The following is a 12,383-nucleotide window of genomic DNA, read 5'->3' as shown; positions in this document are numbered from 1 at the left end:
GCGTGTGTAGATTACACCTGGTCTGCCTGGCTTCCAGCCCTCTCCCTGCGCTGCAGTCAGTGAGGGAATGCCACAGAGACATTTTTCTATGAACTCCGCTTGTCTTTAGACCCTCTGCAGCAACAGGAGAGCTGTATACCAACCAGTACATTCATGGACTGACGAAGGAGCACAACACCCGTGAATTACGAGACCATAATACCCAGACCTGGAAGTATAGCAACTTTAAAGGAGAAAGTTTAGAAAAGTTCAGACACCAAAACTCACCTTTTTTGTTAGATTTGTTTTGTTATTTTGAGACAGGGTCTCTCTCTGTAGTCCAGGATGGCCTTGAACTCACAGAAGTCTGCCTGCCTGCCTCTGTCTCCCAAGTGCTGGGGTTAAAGGTGTGCAGCACCTGACCTGGCTTAGACTTCTTTCCTTTTTTGTTTTGTTTTTTGAGACAAGGTTTCTCTGTGTAGCCTTGGCTGTCCTGGACACACTGTATATATCTGGCCAGCCTCGAACTCACAGATATCCACCTGCCTCTGCCTCTGCCTCCTGGAGTGCTGGGATTACAGGTATGCTCCACCATCCCTGGCTAGAGTTCTTTTTTAATGACAAGAATGTCTCTTTGTAGTCTAGGATGATCTCAAGTGTCTGTCAAGCCAAGGTGGGCATTGAACTTACAGGAATCCTCCTGCCTCAGCCTTGAGTCTGGGATTGCAAGCAAGAGCTTTCATATTTAGCTTCATTTCTGACACTGTTGTAGAAATACACACCTAAGGCAGCAATTCCTCTTGGCTGGGTTCCTTTTCCTCCTACAGAGGGCACTAGGATGCTCTACAGTGAGGCAGAGTCGAGCACATTTCTTTGATCACTTGTATCACTTGTATTTTGGCAGATACAACTTTAGAAATGGAAACCTTGGCATATGTCTCATGGTAAGTGAGTAATTATGGAACTGTTCTTTTCAGATGATTTAAAAGGAGAACTAGATGAATACATCCAAAGATACCTGCCTGCAAAAGTCAAGGTCATAAGAAATATGAAGCGTGAGGGCTTGATCCGAGGACGGATGATTGGAGCAGCCCACGCTACAGGTATAGCCCCCTGTGGTTCTGTGGTGCTGGACACCTACAGAGAGCCAAAAGAAGCCACACATCTTAGTTACTTCTCTGTTGCTGAGAAGAGATGTCACAACCAAGGCACTTAGAAAGAGAGCGCTTAATTTATGGCTCACGATTTTAGAGGGTTATTCCATGACTTATGGTGAGAAGCATGGCAGCAGGGGTAGCTCGGAGCTCTTATCTGAGCCACAGAAAGAGGCAGCGACAGAACTAAGTAGGTCTGGCATGGGCTTTTGAAGCCTTAAAGCCCACCTCCAGTGACACACTTCTTTAACAAGGCCGTACCTCCTAATCCTTCCCAAACAGTTTCACTCAATGGGGACCAGGCAGTCAAGCATCACACCATGTTTTCTTTTTTACCTTATGCTAGCTTTTTAAAAATTTTTTTATTAATTACACTTTATTCATTTTGTATCCCCCCCATAAGCCCGTCCCTCCTCCCCTCCCGATCCCACCCTCCCTCCCCTTTCTGCATGCATGCCACTCCCCAAGTCCACTGATAGGGGAGGTTCTCCTCTCCTTTCTGATCTTAGTCTATCAGTTCTCATCAAAAGTGGCTGCATTGTCCTCTACTGTGGCCTGGTAAGGCTGCTCCCCGCTCAGGGGGAGGTGATCAACGAGCAGGCCAATCAGATTATGTCAGAGGCAGTCCCTCTTCCCATTACTATGTAACCCACTTGGACACTGAACTGCCATGGGCTACATCTGTGCAGGGGTTCTAGGTTATCTCCACGAATAGTCCTTGGTTGGAGTATGAGTCTCTGGGAAGTTCCCTGTGTTCAAATTATCTTGTTCTGTTGCTCTCCCTGTGGAGTTCCCGTCCCCTCCAGCTCTTACTATTTCCCATTTCTTACATAAAATTCCATTCACTCTGCCCATCAGTTGGCCATCAGGCTCAGCATCTGCTTTGACAGTCTATACTGCAGAGGCTTTCAGAGGCCCTCTGTAGCAGGTTCCGAGGTTGTTTCCTATTTTCTTTTTCTTCTGATGTCCATCCTCTTTGCCTTTCAGGATGGGGATTGAACATTTTAGTTAGGGTCCTCTCTTTTGCTTAGTTTGTTTAGATGTACAGATTTTAGTGGGTTTATTCTATGTTGTATGTTTATATGAGTGAGTATATACCATGCGTGTCTTTTTGCTTCTGGGACAACTCAGGATGATCCTTTCCAGGTCCCACCATTTACCTGCAAATTTCACGATTTCCTTATTTTTCATTGCTGAGTAATACTCCATTGTATAGATGTACCACAGTTTCTGCATCCATTCTTCAGTTGCGGGGCATCTGGGCTGTTTCCAGCTTCTGGCTATTACAAATAAAGCTGCTACAAACATGGTTAAGCAAATGTCCTTTTTGTGTACTTGAGCCTCTTTTGGGTATCTGCCTAGGAGTGGTATGGCTGGATCTTGAGGAAGCCCTATTCCTAGTTGTCTGAGAAAGCGCCATATTGCTTTCCAGAGTGGTAGTACAAGTTTACATTCCCACCAGCAGTGGAGAAGGATTCCCCTTTCTCCACAACCTCTCCAGCATGTGTTGTCACTTGAGTTTTTCATCTTGGCCATTCTGATGGGTGTAAGGTGAAATCTCAGGGTTGTTTTGATTTGCATTTCTCTAATGGCTAATGAGGTTGAGCATTTCTTTAAGTGCTTCTCTGCCATTCGATATTCCTCTACAGAGAATTCTCTGTTTAGCTCTGTTCCCCATTTTTTAAGTGTAACCCTAACCAAGCAAGTCAAAGACTTGTATGAAAAAAATTTCAAGTCTCTGAAGAAAGAATTAGAGGAAGATATGAGAAGATGGAAAGATCTCCCATGCTCATGGCTTGGCAGGATTAACATAGTCAAAATGGCCATCTTACCAAAAGTAATCTACAGATTTAATGCAATTCCCATCAAATTGCCAACACAATTCTTTACAGACCTGGAAAGAAAAATTCTCAACTTCGTATGGAATAACAAGAAACCGAGAATTGCTAAAACAATCCTCTACAATAAAAGATCTTCGGGAGGTATTTCCATCCCTTATCTCAAGCTGTACTATAGAGCAACAGTTATAAAAACTGCATGGTACTGGCATAGAAACAGAATGGTGGATCAATGGAACCGAACAGAAGATCCAGAAATAAACCCACACACTTATGGACACCTGATTTTTGACAAAGATGCCAAAACCATTCAATGGAAAAAAGATAGCATCTTCAACAAACGGTGCTGGTCCAACTGGATGTCTGTCTACATGTAGAAAAATGAAAATAGATCCATACTTTTCACCCTGCACAAAACTGAAGTCCAAGTGGATCAGAGACCTCAACATAAAAACCAGACACATTAAATAGGCTAGAAAAAAAACTGGGGAATACCCTAGAACTCATTAGTACAGGAGAAAACTTCCTGAACAGAACACCAACAGCACAGGCTCTAAGAGCAACAATCAATAAATGGGACCTCATGAAATTGAAAAGCTTCTGTAAAGCAAAGGACACCATCATCGAAACAAAGCGACTGCCTACAGATTGGGAAAGAATCATCACCAACCCTTTATCTGACAGAGGGCTAATATCCAGTATATATAAAGAACCAAAGAAGCTGAAAAGCAGCAAACCAAGTAATCCACACCATGTTTTCATTGGCTATTGCTCAAAGAGTGAAGAAGCTTGTTTGGTTTGGAAAGATTTTATAGCTCTGACCTGCTGCTCTAAAGCGCAGAGTACAGAAATCACTGCTAGAGTTCTCACTGGCCTGTTTTTGTAGTGGTCTATTGGTTAATTATTGGCCTTACAAACATGTTTTTTTATCTTTTGTTCTTACAGAAGTAGAAAAGTCCAAGCCAACACATAACTGAACTTTTAAAAATTTAATATAGAAACACTTAAAATCCAAACTGCTTGGCTGAAATTCTGCTCAAATGTAAGTGTGGAGTGCTCATCTCTGGAGTCGGTGTCAGGATTTTATTTGGTAAATAAGATTGGTTTCCATAACTATCAACAGTGATAGCAAGGAGGAGAAAATCTCTTTTGGTTTTCAAGAGGTTTTCAAGCCTACATCCTCCACCATATGCTAATCTCTCTGAAAAGCAAAGAACAGGTGCCAGATTTCACTCTTCTGCAGAAAATGCACTCCTTTTTTGTTTTGGTCCCAGGCTGGCTTCATACTTGCTAAGTAGCTGAGGATGATCTTGACCTCTGAGTCCCTGCTTCTACTTCCCAAGTGCTGGGATTACAGACATGCACCACCACAGCTGGATGTCTGTGCTTACCTAGAAAGACGGAATGTAAGGTTTATTGATCGTGACTAAGATACTTTCCTTTAAAAATGCAGAAAAATGAATTTGTTTAGAGTACCTCGTGGGTGTGTGAGAAATCATGAGGGCTGCCTGTCCCTCATAGTGGTGTCAGTTGCATCAGTGCTGTGAGCTGCTCTGCTTCACACCCACCCCACCCCAGGGTCTGTGACGAGAAGCACTGGGCACTGCCAGTCCACTCTAGCCATGGCCCATTGCACTTGGTAGGCTTAGTTGGGACTTCAGTTTTGGAATTTTGTCTTTTCCTCTAAAAAAACTGTCATGACCTGAAGGAGGAGACAGGAAAGGAGAGCAGCGCCTCCACATGCAGTCTGAGCCAGTGCCGCAAGGTCAGAGTGCTACCGCTGACTCCAAAGACTAAAGGAGCTGGTTGTGCCGGCTCATTGAAGGCGGTGAGCTGGAGAAGGCTGAGGAGATTTGGGGATTGTACTGAACCACCGTACTGTCGCAGTATACATTTACTGTTACTCTATGATCTGGCTGTCTTCATTCAGATACGGTATAGGATCTGTCAGGCTCAAGCTAGTTTGAAGTCACCATGGCACACTTGGTGTGGCCAGATGGAATCTTACTGCATTTGGAAAAAGCACTACTTTCAGCATTAAGAAAAGCTATGAAGACATTTCTCCTTAGAGAAACCCTGACCTCATTTCCTGTTGAGCACGGATGGTGCTGGGGAGCATGTTTTCTCCAGTAGGTAAAGGCTAGATGTTTTATGTCCACACTGAGTTTCTGGACAAACAGGGAACTATGTGACTAATTTGTTTTCATCATTGAAAACTTTGAGATATTGTCAGTAATTGATGTTTTAATAAGTTCTGTCAAATCTACTCTCATGCTTATTTAGAATAATGCTGCTCTCTGCTAACCTTTCAAGTTTCTCAACAAAATTTAGATTTATCCAAAACAACGGAGTCCCTCAATGGGGGAATGGCTACAGAAATTGTGGTACATTTACACAATGGAATACTACTCAGCAATTAAAAACAAGGAAATCATGAAACTTGCAGGCAAATGGTGGGAACTAGAAAAGATCATCCTGAGTGAGGTATCCCAGAAGCAGAAAGACCACATGGTTTATACTCACTTATAAGTGGATATTAGACATATAATATAGGATAATCAAACTAAAATCTGTACACCTAAAGAAGCTAATCAAGAAGGAGGACCCTGGGTAAGATGCTCAAACCTCATTCAGAGGGGCAAACAGGGTAGACAAAATGGGAAGAGGGAAAAAACAGGGAACAGGACAGGATCCTACTACAGAGGGCCTCTGAAAGACTACCCAGCACAGTATTAAAGCAGATGCTAGACTCATAGCCAAACTTTGAGCAGAATGCAGGGAATCTTATGAAAGAGAGGGAAATAGAAAGACCTGGAGGGAACAGGAGCTCCACAAGGAGAGCAACAGAACCAAAAAATCTGGGCACAGGGGTCTTTTCTGGGACTGATACTCCAACCAAGGACCATTCATGGAGATAACCTAGAAACCCTGCACAGATATAGCCGATGGCAGTTCAGTGTCCCAAGTGGGTACCCTAGTAAGGGGAACAGGGGCTGTCTCTGACATGAACTTAGTGGCTGGCTCTTGAAGGGGCCAGCTTTACCAGGCCACAGAGGAAGACAGTCCTGATGAGGCCTCATAGGCTAGGGTCAGATAGAAGGGGATGAGGGTGGGGCCTACAGCTGGGATACAAAGTGAATAAATTGTAATAAATAAAAAAATTACATTAAACAAAACAGTCCTCACCCTGGCTCACATGTATCAAGCAGATTCAAAGACAACAGGAAGCGTTTTTATATTTTATAATTAGAAGGCTGACTGAGGGCCTTAGAGCCCTGTGGCGATGCTAAGAAGTGAGCTTAAGGTAGCACAGTGGGACTTCAGAAGAAAGGTTGACATGTACAGATGGTACCCACTGTGTTTGGCAGAGCAGTCCAGAAGCCACCCTGTAGGCCCCTCCTCTTTGCTAGTTACCATAGTGGTTACCAGTTCTCAGAGATGCTGAGCCACCAGTTAGAGGGAAGTATGGTCTCTAAGGCAGGAATGTACTCAATTAGATACTTTGAGTGACTATAATAAAAGTGGGCTCCACCACTGGCCACTGTCACTACACCAGAGCACAATGGGTCTTGCTGTCAGAGGGAGAGGAGGAGTCTCCTGAGTTGCCTGACAGCTTGTTGGGTCATGCACGTAGTTTATACCATCTCTGTGGGAAGTGTACATTTCAGAGAAAACTCTTGGCCAAAGAACTTCCCTGAGCTGGCAGCCCAAGAGAGTAGTTCTTGGTGGGGGTGGTCATGGTGGCCGGCCATCCGTGGCCTGTGCCCTCCTGCCTATACTGGTCAGCTGCATATGGGCCAAGTGTGAGGCGCCACTCCTCTGTCTTCTCCTTTCATCTTTCCAGGAGAAGTCCTAGTGTTCCTGGACAGCCACTGTGAAGTGAATGTGATGTGGTTACAGCCCTTGCTGGCCGTCATCCGTGAGGACCCACACACTGTGGTGTGCCCTGTGATTGACATCATCAGTGCTGACACGCTTGCTTACAGCTCATCTCCAGTGGTTCGGGGAGGTTTCAACTGGGGGCTGCACTTCAAGTGGGATCTAGTTCCGGAATCTGAGCTGGGAGGACCTGAAGGAGCCACGGCCCCAATAAGGTAAGAGAGGTTGGGAGAGTCAGCCCCAGCAGACTCTCCTTAAAAAACAGGACATTAAGGAAAACTGCTTCTTTGTAAGGGGTAAAGGTCTTGACTTAACCAGTAAAAAAAGTTTGAAGGTGAGCAGTGGTGGTGCACACCTTTAATCCCAGCACTTGGGAGGTAAAAACAGGTGGATCTTTGAGTTCAAGACCAGCCTGGTCTACAGAGTGAGTTCCAGGATAGCGAGGGCTACAAAGAGAGACCCTGTCTCAAAAATACAACAGATCTTGGTTTTGTCTATTTGTTGGTTTGAGACTGTTCCTCTGAGTAACACCCTTGGCTGTTCTGGAAGTTGCTCTGTAGACCGGGCTGGTCTGAAACTCAGAGATCCTCCTGCCTCTAACTCCAGAGTGCTGAAATTAAAGGTGTATTTCACCTGTCTGGCCCAATAAAGATTCTTCAGTGGCTTAGTTTTATATAAACCCATCCAAGAGTTAAGGATAAGAAACTGTCAGTCCCCATAAGTGCTGTGTAGTTTGTGAGAGGTGAATATGTAACTTTCCTGGGGTGGTGTGTCACCCGTCTGCTGTGGTCTCAGGCTCGTCTCCAGTTCATCACTACAGGCTGCATAGCTCTTAATCTGAGGCCAGAAGTGGTTTAGATTTCAGATTTCTTTGTTGCATTTTGGAATATTTGCATATATATGATTGGGATGAGACCCAAGTCAAACGGCAACACACTTGTTTCACGCACTTTTGCACAAGATGACAAGAAGTCATATCAGTCTTTTTAAAATGTTTTTGAATTTTCATATAAAATATTTCGGTCATATTCTTTACTGTCACCAACTTCTCCCAGATCTCCCATCCCCACTTGGTCAACTTCATATTTCCTAAGACACAAACACAAACACGACAAAGTACACGAGCACAGAGTCGCGTTGGCCAACTATCCCACTGTATAGGGCCTGTTTTGGGTATGGTTGATACACAGTATCACTCCATTGAAGAAAACTGATTTTCCCTTTCCTAGCAACTATCAATTGCAAATACCATCTTGGCTGTCTCATTTTTGATTCTTTTGAAGATACTTTTTCCCCCAAAAGTGCTTTCCAGATGTGTAAGTAGTTTTGTTTTGTTTTGTTTTACGATAGATGAGGCTCATGTTATGTAACTGGTTTATGCAATGTTTGGGATTGAAGCCAGGCATTTCTGACTGCTAGACAAGCCCCCTTACCAACTGAGCCGCATCCCCACCCCATGTGTCAATGTTTTTTTAGAGTATCTGCTTTCCCCCAAGCTTTCCATCTTGTCTTTTATCTTGAATGCATTGAGTAGTCATTTTGAAGTCTGATAGCTTCATAATTAAAACTTGTTTAATCTATTTTCATTGTGGACTGTTTCCCTCTTCTGTGGTTTATCTCCCTGGTTTCCTGATTATTTATCTGTCTGTTCCTTTTTTAGACACTCTAGAGTCTTTGTTGAGTGTTCTGCCTCTCTTCTGCCAGCGGTTTGGCCAGTGGAGCTCACCCATGATTCCTTAGCTCTAGATCAGGAGGTCAGAAGCCTGGAAGCTGGGATTGAGCCTTTGAGTAGTGCCTGCTGTGGCTTTCCTCATTGCAAGACATCCTTTGGCAGGCTGCTGTGGGAGTGAAGGGACCCTCGTGTGTTTGAGAAGTAGCAGGGTCCCCGGCTTAACCAAATGTCAGCAGTGGCCCTCCCTTCCACGTGTACCGTGGTTCCAAACATTAGAGTTCTGAGGATGCTCCAACATTACAGGTGTCACTGCTGTGCAGTCATCCACTTGAGAGCCACTGCTGACGTCTGGTCTGTCCTACTCAGAAATTGAGACTGTCTCTGTGGCAGGCCCTGGACTCAGTCTTTGTCCCAGGCCATCAAAAGGAATTATAGTCATTTCAGTTGGGTTCCTGGCAGAGTTTGGTTACAGTAAGAAAAATACTTTGATACTTAAGAGCATAACCTTAATTCAGCCTCAGCAATCCAGAACATTTAAGTACGTGGCCTAGCTCGTTCCCTTGTGGATGAAAATGTTTCCTCTTTATCTGTTATGCTCTATTGTTTATCTAATCTCCTGTGCTGCAGAGTCACAGAAGGTAACTGGTTCTATTGAATGAGCACAGGCTGTGTTCCTCTTTTAGGTCACCTACAATGGCTGGAGGATTGTTTGCCATGAACAGACAGTATTTCAATGACCTTGGACAGTACGACAGTGGCATGGATATCTGGGGAGGAGAAAATCTGGAAATCTCATTTCGGGTAATTTTGATTTGGTGTGTGTTCTGTTACTAAATTGTCTGTAATGGAATATAATTGTATTTTAAGGGCAAACAGAACCTCTTGAGCAGTGGCCCCACCTACCACCCAGCTCCTGGACCTGTCTGCAGAGTCCCTGACAGCCCACAGCACGGTAGCTACACACATCTGTTTATAATTTTGAAAACCTATTACCACATAAAGGGCCGTTTTTCTCTGTAACTTTTCAGGTTTATATAGATACCATTAGTTCAGTTTTCCTTTGTTCTCTTTCTTTTTAGCAAAAATAAATGAATCCTACAAATGTTAAGTGTATTTACACTCTCACACATGACATGGTAAGCATACGGAGATCAGAGGGACAACTTGGCAGGAATCACTTCTCTCCTTCTACCACAGAGGTCTTAGGGATTGAGCCCAAGTTGTCAGGACTTTTTGGCAAATGCTTTTCTCTACTCAGTCATCCTGTCAGCCCTGGAACTAAGTTCTTTTTTTTTTTTTTAAATTATGCATGTGTGCATGTACATGTACCCACATGTACTGTAGTGCTCATGTGGACCGGGGCATAGCATACAGGAGTTGGTTCTCCCCTTCCGCCATGTGGGTTCAATCCCCAGGCTTGGTGGCAAGTACTGTTTTACTCACTGAACCATCTTGCCAGCCCTGGAACCAAGTTCTTTCAAATCTCAATAACTATATAGTTTATAAGAAACACTTTTTAGAGCTGTGGCAGTGGCTCTATGGTTAAAGCACTTGGTCCTGCAAACAAGGGTAACGGACTCTGGATTCCCAGAGCCAATGTAGATGGCAGGCCGGCATGGCTGCTCACCTGTAATTCTAGCTCTGGAAAGCAGGCACAGGGTCCCCAGAGCAAGCGGGCAGGTGAGACCAGCCATACAAGTGAGCTCTAGGTTTGATTGAGACCCTGCCGCAGAAAGTAGCGGGTAGAAGCCAGGCACTGTGGCGCATGCCTATAATCCCAGACTCTGGGAGGCAGAGTCATATTGATCACTGTAAATTTGAGGCCAGCTTGGTCTACAGAAGTAAATCCAAGACAGCCAAGGCTACACAGAGAAACCCTGTCTCAGAGAGAGAGAAAAAAAAAAAAGGTAAAAGAGTGATAAAAGATCCCCCCCTTTAAAAATCGATCTATTATTACGTAGTTTATGTATATGGATGTTTTGTCTACACATATATCTGCAAACCAAAAAAGGGCATCAAATCCCATTGTATATTGTTGTGAGCCAGCATGTGAGTGCTGAGAATTGAACTCTGGAAGAGCAGCTAGTGCTCTTTGTTTATTTATTTATTACAAATTATTGACTTTGTATCCCAGCTGTAGCCCCCTTCCCCGCCCCTTCCAATCCCGCCTTCCCTTCCTCTTCTCCCATGCCCCTCCCCCAGTCCACTGATCGCTATCTCTTGAACCCCAAGATTCTCCTGCATGTGCCAGCACACATGCAAACATATATGCATATGTAGGAACACCATAAAACACATAAGAAAAACAAGTTTTCTTAGAAACAAAATAAGTACATGGAAGAGCAGTTAAGAAGTGTTCCTTGTCTTTGAACCCTTAAGAGCAAGCCCATTAATTCAACAAAAGACAACACAGTTCACACGCATGGGAGCAAATGAACACTTCAGAATTGGTTGCATTTTTAATTTCAGACGGACCGAATTTTTAAGTGTCCTACTTTCTCCCGAGTAGAGAGAGAAACATGTTTAAGTTGCGTAGCCACCATTCATAAAGGTTCGTCCCGTGAAGATGCGTGTGCTGCTTCAGTCTGAACTGACAATCATGCCGTTTGCTTCTGGCTAGATCTGGATGTGTGGCGGTAAGCTCTTCATCATCCCTTGCTCAAGAGTAGGGCACATTTTCCGAAAAAGGCGGCCCTACGGATCTCCTGAAGGCCAGGATACCATGACCCACAACTCCCTGAGACTGGCGCATGTCTGGCTGGATGAGTACAAGGTGAGTGTCTGGCCATTGCTTTGGTAGTGGCCTTTTACTCCACTCTTGCCTGTTCTCCTTGGTTCACCTTCACTGCTGGGCCATTTCTCCCCAGGCTTCTTTGTGCTCAGGACCCTCCGGGTGACCCACCTGACCTCCCAGGGTGATGCCATAAGTACAGGAAGCAGCTCTGCCTTGTGTGCTGATGCCTCTGGTCCCAGCAGAGATAGGACTCCACAGAACTGGGCTGGGCTTCCTTGCCCACTGGACTTCACTGCTGACTCAGGACTCCTCTCCCTCTCACCCTGTGTTTTACAGCTTTGTTTTCTGTGCAGCCTCTTTATCATATATGATTTATATGTCAACGTTAGAGCATTTTGTCACATGAGAAAGGAAGAGAGTACTTTCACTTGTCACTTCTACCCACAAGGCCTAGACAATCGCTTGTCTGTCTCCTGGCTCCAGTCTCTTCTAGACTCTCACGTGTGCCTTTCCTCTTCTGCGGCTGTCACTGGGCATTTGCGTCGAGGCTGGCCTGTGTAGCTGCTCTCGGCACTTCACCACTTCCCATTGCTCAAGGACACTCTGTCCATCTGTTCATCTGGTGGACATGTGGGTTGTTTACATGTTGTCTCTGTCTCTTTTGAGATAAGAGTTTTTCTGTGTAGCCTTGGCTGTTCTGGAACTCCCTCAATAGCCCAGGCTGGCCTCGAGCTCGCAGAGAGCCGCCTGCCTCTGCCTCCTGGGTGGTGGGATTTACACGTTCTTATGGAAATGCTGCTGTGATTATTTCTGTGCAGTCACTGAGACGGGTTGGTTTTGAGCTTCATCCTGGTGCCTTCACATTCTGGGATTAAAGGCATCCAAGCACCAGCACGCCTGGCTGAGTGCCTTAGCTCTGGCTTTGGAAACAAAGATACTGAAGCAGGCAGTAATCTGCAGCCCTAACAGGCAAGTACATGGCAGCAGATGCCCAGGCTGTGATGTCCTGAGGAGGAGGGATCTGGGAGCAGGGCTCAAAGCATGCCGAAGTTCTATTTGTCTCCTCCCCCTCCTAACCCAGAGCTCCTTGTGAATTTGTTATCATCCCTGCCTGACTGAGAACCCAC

General features: G+C 44.9%; 1 protein-coding gene across 2 annotated transcripts in view; it reads left to right on the top strand.

The window, feature by feature from the left end:
• Galnt11 (polypeptide N-acetylgalactosaminyltransferase 11) overlaps positions 1-12,383 on the top strand; it is a 36,949-nt gene that overhangs the window by 18,955 nt on the left and 5,611 nt on the right. For both annotated transcript variants that reach the window (XM_055612648.1, XM_055612649.1), the window contains exons 5-8: positions 957-1,082; positions 6,816-7,065; positions 9,206-9,323; positions 11,143-11,295. In XM_055612648.1, the coding sequence (XP_055468623.1) occupies positions 957-1,082; positions 6,816-7,065; positions 9,206-9,323; positions 11,143-11,295 (647 nt within the window). The remainder of the gene's footprint in view (positions 1-956; positions 1,083-6,815; positions 7,066-9,205; positions 9,324-11,142; positions 11,296-12,383) is intronic.

The sequence above is a fragment of the Psammomys obesus genome, unplaced genomic scaffold (assembly GCF_907164565.1).
Source record: "Psammomys obesus unplaced genomic scaffold, mPsaObe1.curated_primary_1811, whole genome shotgun sequence".
Classification (NCBI taxonomy): Eukaryota; Metazoa; Chordata; class Mammalia; order Rodentia; family Muridae; genus Psammomys; species Psammomys obesus.
This window is presented reverse-complemented; position numbering and strand designations above follow the sequence as displayed.